Here is a 16,686-nt window from a genome sequence, read left to right on the forward strand (position 1 = left end):
TCACCTCTTCACTCTCTCCACAAAGAAACCAAAGAGCAATGTCCAGATCTCCTGCTGGTGACAGTCAGAGGAAACCCCACCCTCAGAGCCCAGGAGAGGTATGGGTCAGGGCCCCTGGAAATTTTGTTCTAACCAGCCCTTACATGACTCGGTACAGAAGTAAAGACCAGCAGGAATGATTTTACTTCCCAGCAGCACACAGTATAATCATCATCAGGAGGCTGGCGAGAACGCTGACTCTAGATCAGGGGTCTGAGATGTTTGGCTTTGACTCTAAGCCGAGGAAGAAGAAACCGTGCATTTGGCATGGGGAAACATTCAGACAACAGGGAGAAGTGTAGGAACAGCCTTCTCTGTAAACAAATAGCAGCCTCAGAGCCAGGACCCCACAGAGCCTGCGAGATCAGGAGAGAAGCATGCCCTGTCCATTTGCTAAGGAGGTCAGACAGATCCAAGCACTCAGGAGAAAGGGAGTTCATGTTTTAAGGCTGATGAACTAAGACTCAGAAGGTTTAGGTTCAATTCCCAAATTCAGCCATGAGCTTCCTGTGTGACCCTATTCCTCTGTACTTCAGTTTCTATTAAACCATCCTCATCATCGAAGAAAAAGTTGTCACTGTATTTTCAGGCAGTATTTAGCACAAACTGGCACAGTTTTAGGGAGACCCCAGGAGAATCTGCAGCTGCTGAAAGTGAACAAGAAATGCAAGAGCCTGGATGTCATTTTCATGGCAAAACTTAGCTGATGGTTGTGAGTTTTCTTTCACAAAATGGTAAGAAAATTTAAAAACTCAAGTCAGATAAAGCAGGCTTAAGAAGTTAAATGTAAATACTTTTAATTATCTTGAACTCTAACCCACCTACAACTTCTAGATTTTATTCATCCAAACATGACAATCTATTTTAAAATGCTTGGGACAGTGCAAATTCTCAAGCTCCATTGCCTTTGTTTTTCCTACTGGAAACAGTTCAGCAAATTGTGGTTGTTTCCATTCTTAATACATGTTTGTTTTCTTGGCAGACACAAACCAACATGTTCATTTATTCAGCTTTTTACTTTGCACGTACCATTGTTTCAACATACAGTTCTCTCAAAATCAGTAACTCGAGCTGTTCTTTACACTGAATAAGGCTGAAAGTCTGTGTGAGAATCAAGTGAAGCATCCCTTTAAATGCTGAGCCACATCCTAGCTCAGCAACAGCCTTCTGGGGCAGTCCATACAATAATATATTACTAGGAAGTCAATGGGAAAGTGAACGTTTCTGAGGCTGCTTCCTTTTCATTTTCCTGTGTGGGAGCAGGGCAAAGACAGAGTGTTTCTGCTAGTGTTACTCACACTATCCTTAACTTAGAAAGCCCAAAATAGCTTGTTTTTTCCATGTTCTCCTTTTGCAGGTTTCCCACAAATTTCTAATACAAGTAGCTACCACAAACCTACCAGGCTCCTCTATTATACAAAGCAATACCACCACAGTGCTTTCATGTCCTGTGGAGAGGACAATTAGAAGTGAGATGGAAGCTGCCTATTTTCATATATTTTGTCAATAATGTGATTTTGATTATAGCCTCGGTGTTGTGGTGGTGTATTTTTATTTCAGAGAAATGTGTGGAATGCTGTTATTCTGCACCCTAGGGTAAGCGATTTGGATGGAGTCAGGATATACATTTCTGCTGAGAGCTTTGTACAGGAAAGGCTTTTAGGTCCCTGACACTTAAAAGCCTGCTGAATTCAGCAAGGAAAGCTTTGGCAGAACAGTCTGGAGCACACTCAGCAATAACATAATTTCATCAGAAAACAGTTTGTGAAAAATAAAGCAATGCAACTTGGGCTGCTCCTCCTCTGGGACAGAGCGAGCATGAAGAACATGAATTCACAACCACAGAAAGGGAGATACAGCCAAGAAAAGAATGATGGCAGATCAAGGAGCCAGGTGTCTCTCCTCCGCACCTGAACTTGGCCAGAACAAAATCTAGCCTTGTTTAAGTAGAAGCAATACTTTCTGGTTTATTTGGATCTGCAGAAATGTACACCACATCCCACTCCATCAACACGAACTCCAACCCTCTGCTAGACTGGTGCAAAAGGCATCAGTTGCAAACAGCTGTCATTAATAACAGCAACGGATGAACAAATGCTCACCTTGAACTCTGCCTGTACTTCATCATACTATGATGCGAGGAAACTAAGATTACCAGTTGTCAGATGCTGTAACTGCTGCTTTCAAACCAGTCTTTCCTATTTGCCATCAAAAAGCAATACTTCCCACCCAGCCCTCTTTCAGCCTCTCCCTGCTCTTGCAATGCAGAGCTGCTATGCAACTCGAAATCCAGTTCTGTGCACAGCTGGAATAAGATGACTACAGTATAAGGTCAGTGAGAGATGAGAGAGATGGACTGGTAGGGAGGAAAAACTACAAAATAATACAAGTTAGCTTCAAAGGAATTCCTTAACAATATTATTTTATTTTGGAATTCCTCCAGAAGGAATAACTTCTCAGGATTTCAAGAGATGGCTGCAACCACACTTACATATTTTTTTTTCCTATTCTTTTACAGTCCTTTCAGGTAAATCAAGAAAGTTTTCTAACATAACCACAAAATACAAAATCCCATTACGTATCTGCCTTTTTCACTTCGATTTCTGGCTTGCATAAACGTGTATCTACCAACATTAATTAATACTACAGCAAGTAACAAAAATAACTGTAGCTTAATAGTTAATGTGTTACCTCCTGGGAGAGTAGGTGGAATTCAGATCCAGGACACATTTCAATCAAAGAAAAGAGCATATTCTTGTTTATGTGAAAAGATCATGAAAAAAAGTGCTTAGCAATATCTGGGAGTGTAAGACTTCATAAGAAAGAGGAGATGGAAATGAATATACAAGAAAGAAGTGACCACAGGAAGACATGGGAATAAAAAGAGACATGTGGCCAGATAAAAGAGAAATAGGCAAGACAAGCCAACGTGATTAAGAACTGTAGGAGACAATCTGTCAATGTGCATGAAGAATGAGATCGACATGATTCAAAAAAAGCTCACTGCAGTCTTTGGAAGTTTTTCTATTGCCTTTTACAGTTTGGAGTGTGGTCCAGAAAAGCAGAGAAACTGATCAGGAGAATGCAAGGGAAACCCTCTAACTTTGTCTGGTATCTCATACATCAAGCAGTTTGTGTGCTAAGCTATCCATGGGATGTCAAATTTAGAGGCAGCCTAATAAATTTCATTTTTGCTACGCAGCTTTTGAAAACACAGTCTGCCTCAGCTAGGCTGCAGAGTTACCGCAAAGCCACCATTATGAACACCTACTAGGGTGGAAGGGTTTCAAGTGAAAAAGTATGAGAACACTGTAATGAAGATACGATGGCTATAGTTCTCCTTGCCCATATTACATGGAGATGGTTTATAAACTCCTGAGGTCTGTGACAGAAAAATTACAAAGTCTGATTTTCCTGTTTGGGAATGGAGACATCCTTACCTTGCAGATACATTTCTTCTCCTTCTGTGAACATCTGGTTGCACCTGCTGCATCGTGCACAGCTTGGATGATAATGCTTGTCACCTGCCTGAACAAAAATAAAAAAGGGAAATGAGGGACAATGCGTTGCACTGCTTTGTGAGCACTCATTACCTGCTGACAGACCACTGCCATTTTTCTTCTAGTTCACCTCCTATAATACAACATTGCCCTCATGATGCAACACTAGCTATGAGAATGTGAGATCTGCCATACTGCTTCAGTTATGAGGTCTACCTAGCCCAGCATCCTGTCCTCAACAGAGAGCAGCAGTGACTACTTGGAGTAAAAGACTGTAAGAAACAAAATAATACAGAACAGCCTTTCCTCTTCACACCTTCCCGTTCAAGTAATGAGCACTTTAAAGATTTCCTGGCTAGAGGCTACGTCGCAATCTGTCTATTTCCATAATTTGCCTAACACATTTTAAAATCTCCATCTATCTAACAGTCCAAGGCAATGAATGTCACACTGCAGTCAGATATTTGCGTAAACCTGCTGCCTCCTCATTTTGTCAAACATGTATTTTCTCAATTGGTCGATTGTTATGGATGAATTTAGACAATGAATGACAGTTTTCAACCTGCCATTTCATTCCTTGGCCTTCTTCCCAGCACTGCTGATATGGGCATTAATAGAGCTTTCTAGAGCCACTTCTGCTACCATTAATTTAATTCACTGACATCTGACTTCAGAAGCTACACTAGCACAGACAGCCTGAGCTGAATGTGAAGTACTGATGTGAAGATGCTAAATACTCTAGATCCTGTTACCCAAATCCAAATCCACTCAGACATTCATTCCCTTAGATACATTGACACCCATAATAAGCAAAGCTGATCAGATTTCAGGGCAATAAGGACAGGAAAAGTCAAGGCATAGATATTAATGTGATTTCTTCTCCTTAGGAGACCAAAGCTACCAATGTATTAACCTCCTTTCATCAAAAACTAGCCATGCAATGTTGACATCAGGCTTTTTTTAATTAAAAAAAATAATTAATCCTAGAAAGTGGCCCTTAGTAGTGACAAGTAAGGAATTCTAAAAGTCTTTGAAATTACATCTGGCTTTCCAAACGGGTTAATCTCAAATCCTTTTTTTACAAAATACTCCCTATCCACTGAGATGCTGTATGCACAAAATATCTGTTTACACTGTAGCCGACTTGTAAAATGTCATAAAATCAATTTCCTACTTCATTATACTCGAGACTGTAACATTACTAAATTCAGTCTTTCCTTATGTCTGTTGAGATGAATAACAACGTACTTTTGGTTCACATTTGACATTGATTATACAGGCTTACTATTTAAAAGTATTTATATGAGACGACGAAGTATATGAATTAAAATACCTGAGAACTACCAGACAACCAGGTCTACCACCCAGCCCTTCTACAGGTGAAGTCAAACCATTTCATTTTAATGTTCTCATTTGTTCCTACACTAGTAGTGTAGCACCTGGGTTTGATTTTAGGGAAAATTGGGAAAGGCAGCAATTCATAGAGACAGTGGTGTTTGTGGACGTGACTATTTACCTTTCATTATCACTACGAACAATTCCCATCCAGGAATTTCAGCAATACAAGACCAGAGACGAGAACTTGGAGTGCTGTTAGTTTAGCCATACACACACTACTCTGTGTCAAAACCACACCCCCTGTATTTCTCTTACTCAGACACTGCCTTTGCTGTTGATTCCTGCTCCTTAGAGGGCAGCATTCAACAAACAGGGAGACTAATGTGATTTGCCTGTCAGGCAAAAAAAGGGGCTCTGGGAAAAGGGACAATGAAAGGTCACTACAAGATAGGCCTATTTGAGGAAGAAAAGCTAACGAGGGAGGAAGCACAGAACTGATGATTAACTTGCAACAACAAAACCAATATTGAATTGTGAAGGGAAAACACAGTTAATGTTCATTCTCTTTCTATAATTTTCATTACTGGCTGTCCTCTTCATCTCTCTCTGTAGTGATTATTTAACCCCTGAGCTGTCTCATCAGTCCCATTCAAGACTGAAATTTAAGAAAAAAAAATGAATAAACTCTGAATGTATCTAAAATGTAACACTGCCATCAAACCACAGCTATTCTGATCTTGAATGCAGATGTGCAAAAAACAGGTACTTGTATAGATATGCAACTTAGGGCTGTGAATAGAGTTCAAAGGTAGATCTCCAATTCAAGGAGCTCAGCACACAGCAGAAGCCGACATCCTTTTCTGCACTTTCTGCCTTACACAAACAATATTTTACATACAGAGGAACAGCAATTTTATCTGTTTTCAGCTGAAAAAAAAAAAATCCCAGTTTTTGAGCATTCCTAAAGTTCTTCAGCAGAGTGGGGCCCACAGAGCTGCTTGGCACAAGTGGTTTCAGACATATTTGATTCAAAGATGATGGCAAATCTGATGTCCTGGGAACCACTCCCAGTTAATGTGATATAAAAAATTCCTAAGAAGGCTGAATCACTGCCAGAAAGCATCTTCTCCAAACAGGAAGACAATAATTGAAAAATAGATTTGAAATAATACAATAGGAATCTTTTCTGGACTCTGCCTGTCTCATCCAACTAAAGAACATCTCTGCAGCGTAACTGTGCCGCTGCTTAACAGAGTTCTAATTTTCAGCAGGCACATGGACTTTTCTGAAATAAAATTCACAGCTTCTCAAAAGCTACCCAACCCTTCAGCAGGGTAGCTAAGTAGCTACATAGTTTGAACTGGAAACAGTAAAGAGCCTGTTATATTATTATTAATGAACCTCTGAGATATTCCATCTCAGGTGGGACTGTGTCCTGTGAGATGCTTACCAAATTCCCAGACACAAAGGACTGAAGCCTTTGTACATAAGTATTATCAGATGAAGTAGGTTTTATAAAGAAATAATTCCCTGCCAAGCACCCTGATGCTCATCTAAGGCAATGCAGTTTTAAGAAGGGCAGCCAAGATCCAGCAGAGGTATCTATATTGTGAGAGGAGCATGGTATGCAGGTAAAGAAAATCACGCATTCACATCTAGACAGTTCCAGCTTCTGTTCTTCCAGTCTGGCCTTTGAGGTGTGATGATTTTCATTTGCACTTTTTTTGAGGTTTTTGTTCGTTTTTGTTTGTTTTCTGTTTAGGAACAAGAAAGCCATATTGCTTCTATGTTTTAATCAAATGCTGCATTTCATTGTCATAAGCAAAAGGTGCCAATCCTTTGGGTTTTGCCTAGCTGCTCTGGCAGTCCTACCCCAGGCTTCTGAGTTTCCTGTTCCTTGTTTTGCAGTTAATTCACAGTAACTTTGGTTAGTTACTTCTAATAGCTTGATCCTAAAAGGGTCTGTATCCAGTCCATCTAATGCTAATATTAATGAGTCTTTCACTTGCCATGATAATTTGATAAACATTCCACTTATTTTCCTCCTCATCACAAAGCTTTTCTGGAGGATCCTTTAGAAAAGGGCGCCTGGATTCAGGTACTCATCTGTTAATTGCTATAAGGAGTTTACATGTTTTCAAAAGCCAGGCCATTTATAGGAGAAACAAATCCAGAATTCATCATAATATTATGTGTAGACCTGTGGCCTCTCTGAACATTTTTTCCCTGGAAAAGTTTCTGATACTCTACTGTCAAGAGAATATAGTTTAAACAATGTACATGTGTCTCTTCAAAATAGCCAGAGAGATCAATTTCAAGTTTATCGGACCTTTCCCCAAGGCTGAAACAACTAGCCAAAGTTTAGCCTAGTGCGCGTAACGATGAATGAACACCACACCTCAGATAGCACAAGCTTGCTAACTGGAAGCACTAACACACCCTGCACTAGAGGAGTTTTGGGGGAGTTACATACCACAGCAGCTGCAGCTGTGGCTGAACACTTCCAAACCAGTTTCATGAGTTTTCCACCTCAGTAACGTTTCTACAGCCAGGAGTGGAAGCCTTTCTTCTGTGGGTATCCACTGGAAAACAATCTGCACCTCAACTAACTCAAGGCTAATCTTGCCATGCCTGACTTGCTGCAACCATCTGAGAAAACTGCTTGCTAAAAAGCAGTCATCTACAATGTATTAGGAAATCCTTTTGGATCTAAAAGAGGATGAAATATTCTTACTTTTAGAGATCTGGCCTTGCTCAGCTCTCAGGATACTAAATTCTCATTCAAGTATGGCCAATGTGCAGCTCCCTGTAATCTTATGCCACTGTGCCGTGGACCATTAAGCTTGTACCTCAACCCTGATGGCTGTAACAAGTAGCATTAATTCAGTTCATATTTGCCTTGAACATTGTTCAGCCAAGGTGCAAGAGGGTTAAAGTCACTTCCTTCCCACTATCCCTAGCTCTCCTTACCCCTTCTCAAGTTCACTTCATCTCCAGAAATCCCTCACAGTTAGCTTTGCTTCACGAGAACTTCTCAAATGGCATCTTGCACCCTGCCATCAGCAACAAATCACTTTCTTCTTCAAAATACAGCTGTGCAGCCACTAAGTTTTGAGCTATCATATTGCTTCTGATCCCTTCTGAATTATTTCAGCTTTAGTTGATATCTTCAGGACCATACAAACCATCAAGTGCAAACTATGACCCATACCTTAGAGGACTGTCCCTAAACTAAGTTTGAGTAAGCTGAATTCATTGCTGAAAATACCTTGGTTTTCCTTAGCTAGAAGTGCTAAATCCAACCAAAATAATATTGAACATCATGACTCTTAATTTGCATACAAATTCTTAAATGGAATTGAATGAATTCACAGCAAAGTTTCTTGTCAAATGAAATATTAAATCTATGTGTTACTGTCACTGCTTATAAATTCTGTGTTAAATCAACTGGTACTTGCATTTGCAGTAGAAGCAAAGAACAACAGTTATCAATTTATAACAATATACAACCTCTTCAGACTTTCCTATTTATCTTCTGCCCACACTGACAAATCTAAAACAGGTTTTCAGATTAAATCCCGTTTGAACACAGTAGACAGAAAAATATAGATAAAAGAAATCTGTAGTATATATTCATTTATCAAATACTTCTAGAGCCTGTGAATTGCAGAATGAAAGAAGAGTGGCCAAAAGTATATTACAAGTGTCATTATAAATGTCAATATACAGATGTTAAATTTGAGTAGCTTTACATGGTTCTGCAAGTCTCTCTGATTCGTGGTTGATCACTGATATATGTGTTCTATTTGTTTTCTATATACTACTAAATATATCTGCTTACACAACATGTAGATTATATGCATATTCCTGTGCAAAAATAGGTTTAAATATTATTTTACGTAGTAGCAGGGTTGTATTTATTCTGGTGATTTCAAGACTTATACTGGAATCAAGCCTTTAGCAACATTGAGCTTCAATTTCCGAATCTACAAAGGTTAAATAACTTTTAATGTCCTTCAGAAAATACTTTGGAGAAACACTACTAAGGACAATCATTAGAGAAATTTATTCCTCGTTATCAGTTCTGAGAATAAAACCAGGTAATCTCCTCTCCTCTAAGGCTTATGAATGACAGCTGCAGGCTCAGTAGTCAGGATTCACGGACCATGGGCTACACAGGGGAGCCTGCCTACTATGCAGAGGGCATGGCCCAAGTAACGTTAGCAAAAGTACAAGCTCTATTATCCATTATAATAATAACAAGACCTATAATAATAGTTAATAACGAACCCCCAAATTTTTCATAGATCACCTTTTCAGAGTCAGGAGCTATCAATTTTCAGCCTTCCTGCAGCAGATATTCTCTTAAATAACTTCAGTTGGAAGATATAAATCCTCCTTAGCTGATGAAACCAGTCTGCAATGCCATTTTAAACACCACTGTGTACTGTTTAGAGAGGGCTTTGAAGGCTCATTGGCCTTCACTTTATCAAGATACCTTTGGGGACCTCCTGAAGCCAAAAGTGTACTGGCAGTCGTAGGCGTCATGGAAGGCAATGGTGAGTATCGCAAGAATGACTGCAGCCCAGGAGCTATAAATACAGCTCCACGCACGCTGATGTAACGTGCACCAGAAACCTAGCATAAAAAGTACCTGCGTTGAGCACACAGACAGCTTTAACCCCACGGTAACAGTACTTCAGAGGCCAAGGATTCTATTTTCCAAGTCCATTCCCTTTGTCTTCACTTTCCACAAGACTAACGTTTATTCTCCGAGTGCTTGTAGAGCTCTAGTCCGATTAAATAAATGTTTTCCTCCTCAGTGGACGTGAGAGCTTAAGATTTCCTATTACTCATGCCTTCAGTTCTGTCCTTCCTTCCAGAACAACACTGAACAAGAGCCAGAGAGAACAATAACAAGAATCCCTCTAGGAGAGCTCACATGCCAGTGGGTCCTGTAGAGGAAGAACTAATTACCAACAGAGATTTTCGGCTGGCCAAAGGACACAATTAAGTGCATATTTGTCGCATTACATTTGCACAGCTGCACTCACTCAATCTCTATTCAAAGATATCTTAGTAATCACCTGACAAACATGTAGAAAGCTTTACATTTCTAATGCTATTTAAATACCACAAACACTGCTATGTAGTTTTCAGAGTACATTTAAGAGTAAAAGCCCCTGTTCTTTTTCTTTTTTTTTTTTTAATTTTTTTATGAACACCTATAATGGGCCCATTTGATGGACAAACTTAATCAAATATTTAGTTCTACCATAAGTCTGAGGAGAATGACCTGATTTCTTAACTCTCTTAAGGACTAAGAAGCAGCATAAAGAATAACTTGGACTCATCTTTTAAACCCCTTAAGGAATGTTGTGAATTGTAAAACAGGAACTGTGGCAGTAGCCTACCATTTTCCAGTGAAGGTTTATTTTAATTACTCACAGAGGTCACAGAACCTTCAACCCTGTTTGATGTCTGGTATAACATCAAATTCCATTGTTTCCTTCTCTGCAGGCTTCTGTGATCTCGCGGGCGGCTGGAACAGCACAAATACTATGAAGACCAAAATTTGCCTCTAATAACATCCTGACCCAAACTGTCCACTCATTTTTCCCAGGCTCTTATCTGTTTAGTGAGCCACTACAAATATCTGTGCTAATATATAAAAATGAAAGTGCAGCTCCTTTGCTTACAAAGAACTTCAGAATCTACCATAACTTTCTCAGTTACTATCAAAGGAAGAAAAGTGTAATACAATTTAAACGTTGAAAAAATTCTAGCCTGATAAACCCTTGTTTGATATGTACCTTTAAAACTAGGACCTTCTAAAGCTGTTTTTAACACTACTGTCACAACATCTCAGTAGAAGCAGCTCTCGGCAGTCTCTGCCACTGTTCAACCTGAGACAGGATGGAGCAGCAGGAAGCGGAGCTCACACGGCCGGTTCCCAGGCTGCTGGGGCTGCAAGACACAAGACACCACACTGGGGGACAGTGGAAAATAGAGCGTGAGGCTGTGACTGTAAATCTGAATGACAACGTGCATGTAAGAGACATGGAAGACCCTCAGAGCCTTCCATTGCTTGCTGTGTTGCCTTGGATAAGCCAAAACTGCAGCTGGCCTGCTGCTATGAACACTTGCACTGTTAATTCATGCTTGGTTTCTGATATTTAGACAAAAATACTTCCTAGTATCCCAACAGTGACTGCCAATGTCATGCTAGTATATTCCTTAACAGACAGACTTTAATAAACTTTTAACTTATTAGTGTTAATTCCATTAGCATACAATGTTGTTATACTCATTAGTTGCTGCTAATAGCAATGCCATTATTAGCAGCTTGGAATATAATTTTTCCTTACATCAAAGATGTGAGCAATGACTAAGGCTAAATCCCCAGTTGTGCAAGTGCTCTGCTGGCATGAAGAAACAGTCCTCACGGCAGCTGAGTATCAACTGGACTTCCTTTGGTAAGATCTCAGTCACTTGTGACTGCACTGTCAGCTCTGCCTTGAGTTCTCACTTCCCTGCAACATCCCATGTTGAGCAAGTTGCACACACAGGTGAAATGCCTGACAACCAACTATGGTCTTTATGGGAGCTATTAATTCTGGGCAAATCCACCTATTGCTACACAGAAGACCAAAGCTATGAATTTATATTAACACAGTTAACAGCAGGAGGTTGGTAGTATGAAGAAGGTAATTCCACTCAACTCAGAAATGCAGCCATAGTAGTCCAAAGGGGCTGGTTAGGATGCTCTGAGTGGTACAGAGGAGCAAAGCAATAGCAGACACAGCTTTATTGCTTATTGCCAGGACTTCAACAACATCTCTGTTAGGATTTTGGGTTACATTTATGCCCAGAGAAACCTAATCCCAGGGACTGAATGTGTAGTTAATCAGAGACAATCCAGAGGAAATATATGTACTAGATTTTATTAAGATAATGTGTATATTCTGAAAAAAAGGAAGGCTAAGCACTGAATGCATGCAGTGTTTTCTTTAGGTGCATGTTCTGTTTCGCAATGAAGAGCTAAGTGAATTAACACGATTTTCTATGTAGTTTCATTCCAATCTAATTACAGTACAAATCTGTGAATTCACTGCCTTCATTACCCTTCTATCAGGTGCATATGAGGGCAAAATCCAGCATTTGGCATTCAATTTACTGCACAGATTTTTTTTTAAATTTTGAACTTTTCAACATCAATGGCAATGGCTGATACAAACCCGTCCTCTACTGGGGGTTGGAATGCTGGAGCAGGTATAGGCGTGGACTTTCCACATCTTCTGTAATCTTTAGGCCTCACAAAGCATTAGAGGACTAAATATTCCTTTATCTTGTATGCAATTTGTCCAGCATGGATTTTTGACATGAAAAGACCCTTCACCTAATGAACTCTACTACAATCACATTCACATTGCTGGATCAGTTTGGAACCAGAATCAACCAGCAAAGCTACTTCACAGTAACTTCACCATGGTGCCAAGGGCCTTTTCAAACAGCCTAATAATACTGGCAAAACTAGAACTTTGTCTCAACCAGCCAGTAAACCACTCTGCTGACTACCAAGACTTGTGTAGGTCTGCTGAACTGTACAGAGGAGTGATCAGTCTCTGCAGCGAGGCAAGAAAGCCATTCTAGCCACAGCTGCCAGCCTGCTGAAAGCAAGGCAAAGCCATTTGCTGGGTTTGTTGCTGAGCGCTAGGCACAGGGCACAAGTCAGGGGACAGCGTGGAGTCTTGTCAATGGATTGTGTACCAGATGCATACTATATGCCATCTTTCATAACCACAGGAATCTCCCACTTTTCAAGTCATCTTCATGTTTTCTTTCGTTAGGTGATAACAGGACTGCTGAGTTATCAGGAATATGTGAGTAGAAGAGTGAAACAAAACCATATTTCTCCTTTTAACTCTCTGCATGAAGTGATTGATACTCGACCTGTCCCTCTGGGTGAACTTCTAAGAACAGAGCTTGATGTATATGCATTAGTGGGCCACGTTAACTGAAGTTGTATTTGCAATGGTATCTTCAAAACAATGAGAAGTATCTTGGAAGACTGAGATATTACTAGTTTCTTTAATTAGAAACAACGGTCTCAGTTTTTAGAACTACAGCTGACTTCAATCTGGTGAAATCCAGCTAGAAAGGTGACTAGCAAATCTCCTTTGTATCTTAGAAAAAAAACTCAACAGAATTATTTCATAAATCAGAAAGTCTTGCACCTGACAGCAGGTAATAAATACTATAATACTACAATACAAACAAAAAAGTGATCATAGTCCATATGCTTGAGGCACAGAAAAATCATAGGAACTGAGATAATACTAACTACAAAAAAAAAGAAAAAAAAAAACCAATGACCAAGTCATTAAGCTAGAAATAAAAATAATCTGTAAGACAGCTAAAGTTATCAAAGAATAACTTTGCCTTATCAGGCAAAGGTCCCTTGTGAACTACAAATGAAAAACAATGAAAGATGACCAGAAAAGGCAGGAGTACTCAGGAGGTGTACCTTTCTGGTCTGCATTTGACGATGCCAAAAGACTTATTTTTCCTGTCTGATACTGTTTATTGAGTGAGATTTTTTTTGAATAGTGTTTGACGTGAGTCAACATTTACAAATTAGAAGACTCGAATAATTTGTACTCAAGAGTCTTAAAAAGACTATAGCTAGGCAGTGCTCTGACAGATGGATGTGTTAGCAGGAGAGGCTCTCTGAGCCAGATACCTCAGAGATTACTTCCTTCTACCCACAGCATGAGGCACCTCTACCACTAGCCAAGCAAGAATACAAAACCTTCCTGGTAAATCTGCAAATGACTCAAAGACAATGCTTCTTTAAGCTACCTAAACACAACAAGTATGTTTTAATAGTCCAACGTAATATGCCTGCAAACCAAGAAAGCAGGGCCCCATGAGACTGAGAGGGGTGGTTTGAGAACACTATTACTAATCACCCAGAAAACGCTCTCAACGTACCTGAGATGACTGGCTCTTCTGATCATTTAATGTATACAAAGAATATAGAGGAAAAGCAGAAAAATGGCTTTGGTTTTGACTACAGATACTGCAACGTCTAACAGAGATGAGCACGTACACGTGGGTTTACAGAATAGAGTTCAGTGGACAACCATCAAAACAACACGAGTCTTTAGCTGTGAATCTGAAGGACTCAGAGTCAAATCATTATTTGGAGAGAGGCTTCAGAGATCACAACAGACAGGCGATTAAAAGTAAAGGAAGTAGATGACAGCAGGGAAGAGCATGAGCTTTTCAATCCCATTGATTGAATGACAGCATCAAAAAGCTGAAGTTAGACAAATTTAACCTCAAAATAAAGTGAAAAAAATAAAGCCAATTTAAGCAGCAAGAGGGAAAATTTGTGGCTTTACTATCACTCTGCAGTCTTCACAACAAGGCAGAATAATTTCCCAAGGGATAAGCTTTAATTTGGTTTCTAGGGAAAAGCTCTACAATTTTGAAAAGAGAAGGTCAAGCAAGATTATTTTAGAAGTTCCTCAGACTTTAAAATCCATTCCAATGGGCTTTACATTGAGAGATACTTTTACACATGCATCAGGCTGCTCCTAGGAAGCACAGGTCTGGACCAAAACAGCAGAATAATTAGAGTCCGAGTCTAAGGTTACACTGGAAAAACCTCCAGTGCTTTGTAGTAAGGGGAAGGTTGAGGAAACAGATCAGCATAGCACTGGGCAAAACTCACGTTAACCTATTCAGTGGGCAAGCGCAAACCACTTTTCTAACTTATGAAGCAAGTGAGAGCTTGGGAGATTGAGCAACTCACCTTGGATCAAAATTAATGCTTGCAGGAGAACCAAGCAGAGAACTCAAATTCTCAGACTCCCAGCCCTGCCGCACCTCCGCGTAGCGCACCACAAGACCCAAACAACTGTAGTAGATTTTCTCGTTCATCTAACACAAAATTGTCTTTCCAGTTTTCCATCAGAAGGCTGTTTCAGGAACTATGCAACCTCTGGCATGTGATTTAGCAAAGCCTAGTCTCGATTCTGATGTCTGCATTCAGTTCAGAGGGAGTGTCCCAAGAACAACAGAGAAACAGAAGTTGCGAAGGCCAAAGGAGGGAGGAAGAAACTAAACATGAGGTCACACACAGTACATCCACAGAAAATAACTAAAGAATATAAAACAAAGGTAGCCTGTACGAAACAAAGTAGACATGAAGCACTCAATACATACTAATTGGTACCTAGTAGACTCACAGATCATTCTAATAGGAAAACATGTTAGGAGTGAATTGAGCAGGGAATATTTTTTCTTTTAGTGACTAGAACCTGCTCTAGTATCAAACTGATCCTAAAAGTCACTGTCATTCCAACTATTCTGATCCATTAATGCTTTAAGAAGTCTAAAGAACGGGTTTTATCCCTGATTAACTGCAAGGCTACCTGCTACCTTTGGAAATCTCCTCCAGCAAAAGGCCACAACAAGCAACAGGTGACAATCTAGTGTTTATGTTACACTAAATTTAAAATGGAAATAACAAAGGACATCAAGGTAACCAGTGCATAATTAGTGCAGAGAAATAGTTTTTCAAATAGAATAAGTTTCAATAAATGTCAGACCACCAACATGTACTATTCTAAAAGCAAAGCCTTTTGGTTTTGGCAGAAGTACATTTTTTTTTAATTCTATTTGTCAGTGTTCTCACTGCTGATACACGTGATTTCCAATTACAGATGCAAAACTGTGCAAGCATACTTTTGAATTCTAGCTGGCATGAACATCCCATCAGAGTTTTCTTCAGCCCTGTATAAAATCTAGATTTCTGGTTACCACAGGAAAACTCTTCCAACACAGTAATCACGATACAACATATTATTGTGGTGATGAACAGGAAAGAGGTGATGGACGTAAAACAAAAAGGGATACCTAATATCATTTGCTGCCATTCAGTTTTCAACTCAGTTTAGGGTCTCCACGATTGTTGCCACAACAGCAGTAGTTCAAGAGTGCTGCAGAGATAAGTCTGCTTAAAGTTTTTAGCTGCCCCAGTTCTTACTCTCCTCATTGCTAGGAAAAAACCTTTGTCAGCCAAGATGCAACTGTTTTACAGAATTCAAAGCCACAGAAGATCCATCTGTATACACACAAAAAAAATCTCTTTCTCCAAAAGCTATGTGTAAAAGTCAATTTCTTAACACTTTAATTTATACTCAAATTATTTATGATGCTCATTTCAGAGACCTCTGGAAACCACAACACATCCCAAGCTAGTTTCACAGACAGTTTAAATGCCAGAGGATCTGTGTTGCTGGCGATGAAAAGATGCATCTCTTCTGTGTACCATTTTTCCCTCTTACACAGAAAAAGGCTCGTAATAAGTGTCAAACACCCCAGATATCTACTCAAAGAACTATTAGACCTGTATGATCTTCTGTTGTAGCATGAGCATGTAATTAAAATCTACCCATTTTTTGTTCCAGATGGTCAATACAAACATTGAATCACCCACAAAATACTCATGTGTATCATATTTCTTCATCTGCAAAGCACCTGCTCAGTAAAGACAGGTGTTAATTCTGTGGACTTCAAAGACCCTAGAGATTCCAGACATATCTTTTGGGTTTGGTTTTGTTTGTCTTTTTTTTTTTTTTTTTTTCCCCAGGAAGCAGACAAGAGAGAGAGAGGACTGAGTCCTCACAGAGGGAACATTGCACACAATACCCGGATGGAGCCTGTTACAAACAGGTGACAGCTACAGACTTGCCTCAACAGGCTCTTCTCCACTTCTCAGGTTTCAAACATGCTATTG

General features: G+C 39.7%; 1 protein-coding gene across 1 annotated transcript in view; it reads right to left on the minus strand.

Annotated features, from left to right (window-relative positions):
• The window catches only part of ABLIM1 (actin binding LIM protein 1), a 158,757-nt gene that overhangs the window by 51,670 nt on the left and 90,401 nt on the right, over window positions 1-16,686 (minus strand). Inside the window, exon 7 of the mRNA XM_086752224.1 lies at window positions 3,480-3,567. Coding sequence (XP_086608350.1) covers window positions 3,480-3,567 — 88 coding nt within the window. The remainder of the gene's footprint in view (window positions 1-3,479; window positions 3,568-16,686) is intronic.

The sequence above is a fragment of the Chlamydotis macqueenii genome, chromosome 7, assembly GCF_036417535.1.
Source record: "Chlamydotis macqueenii isolate bChlMac1 chromosome 7, bChlMac1.mat, whole genome shotgun sequence".
NCBI lineage: Eukaryota > Metazoa > Chordata > Aves > Otidiformes > Otididae > Chlamydotis > Chlamydotis macqueenii.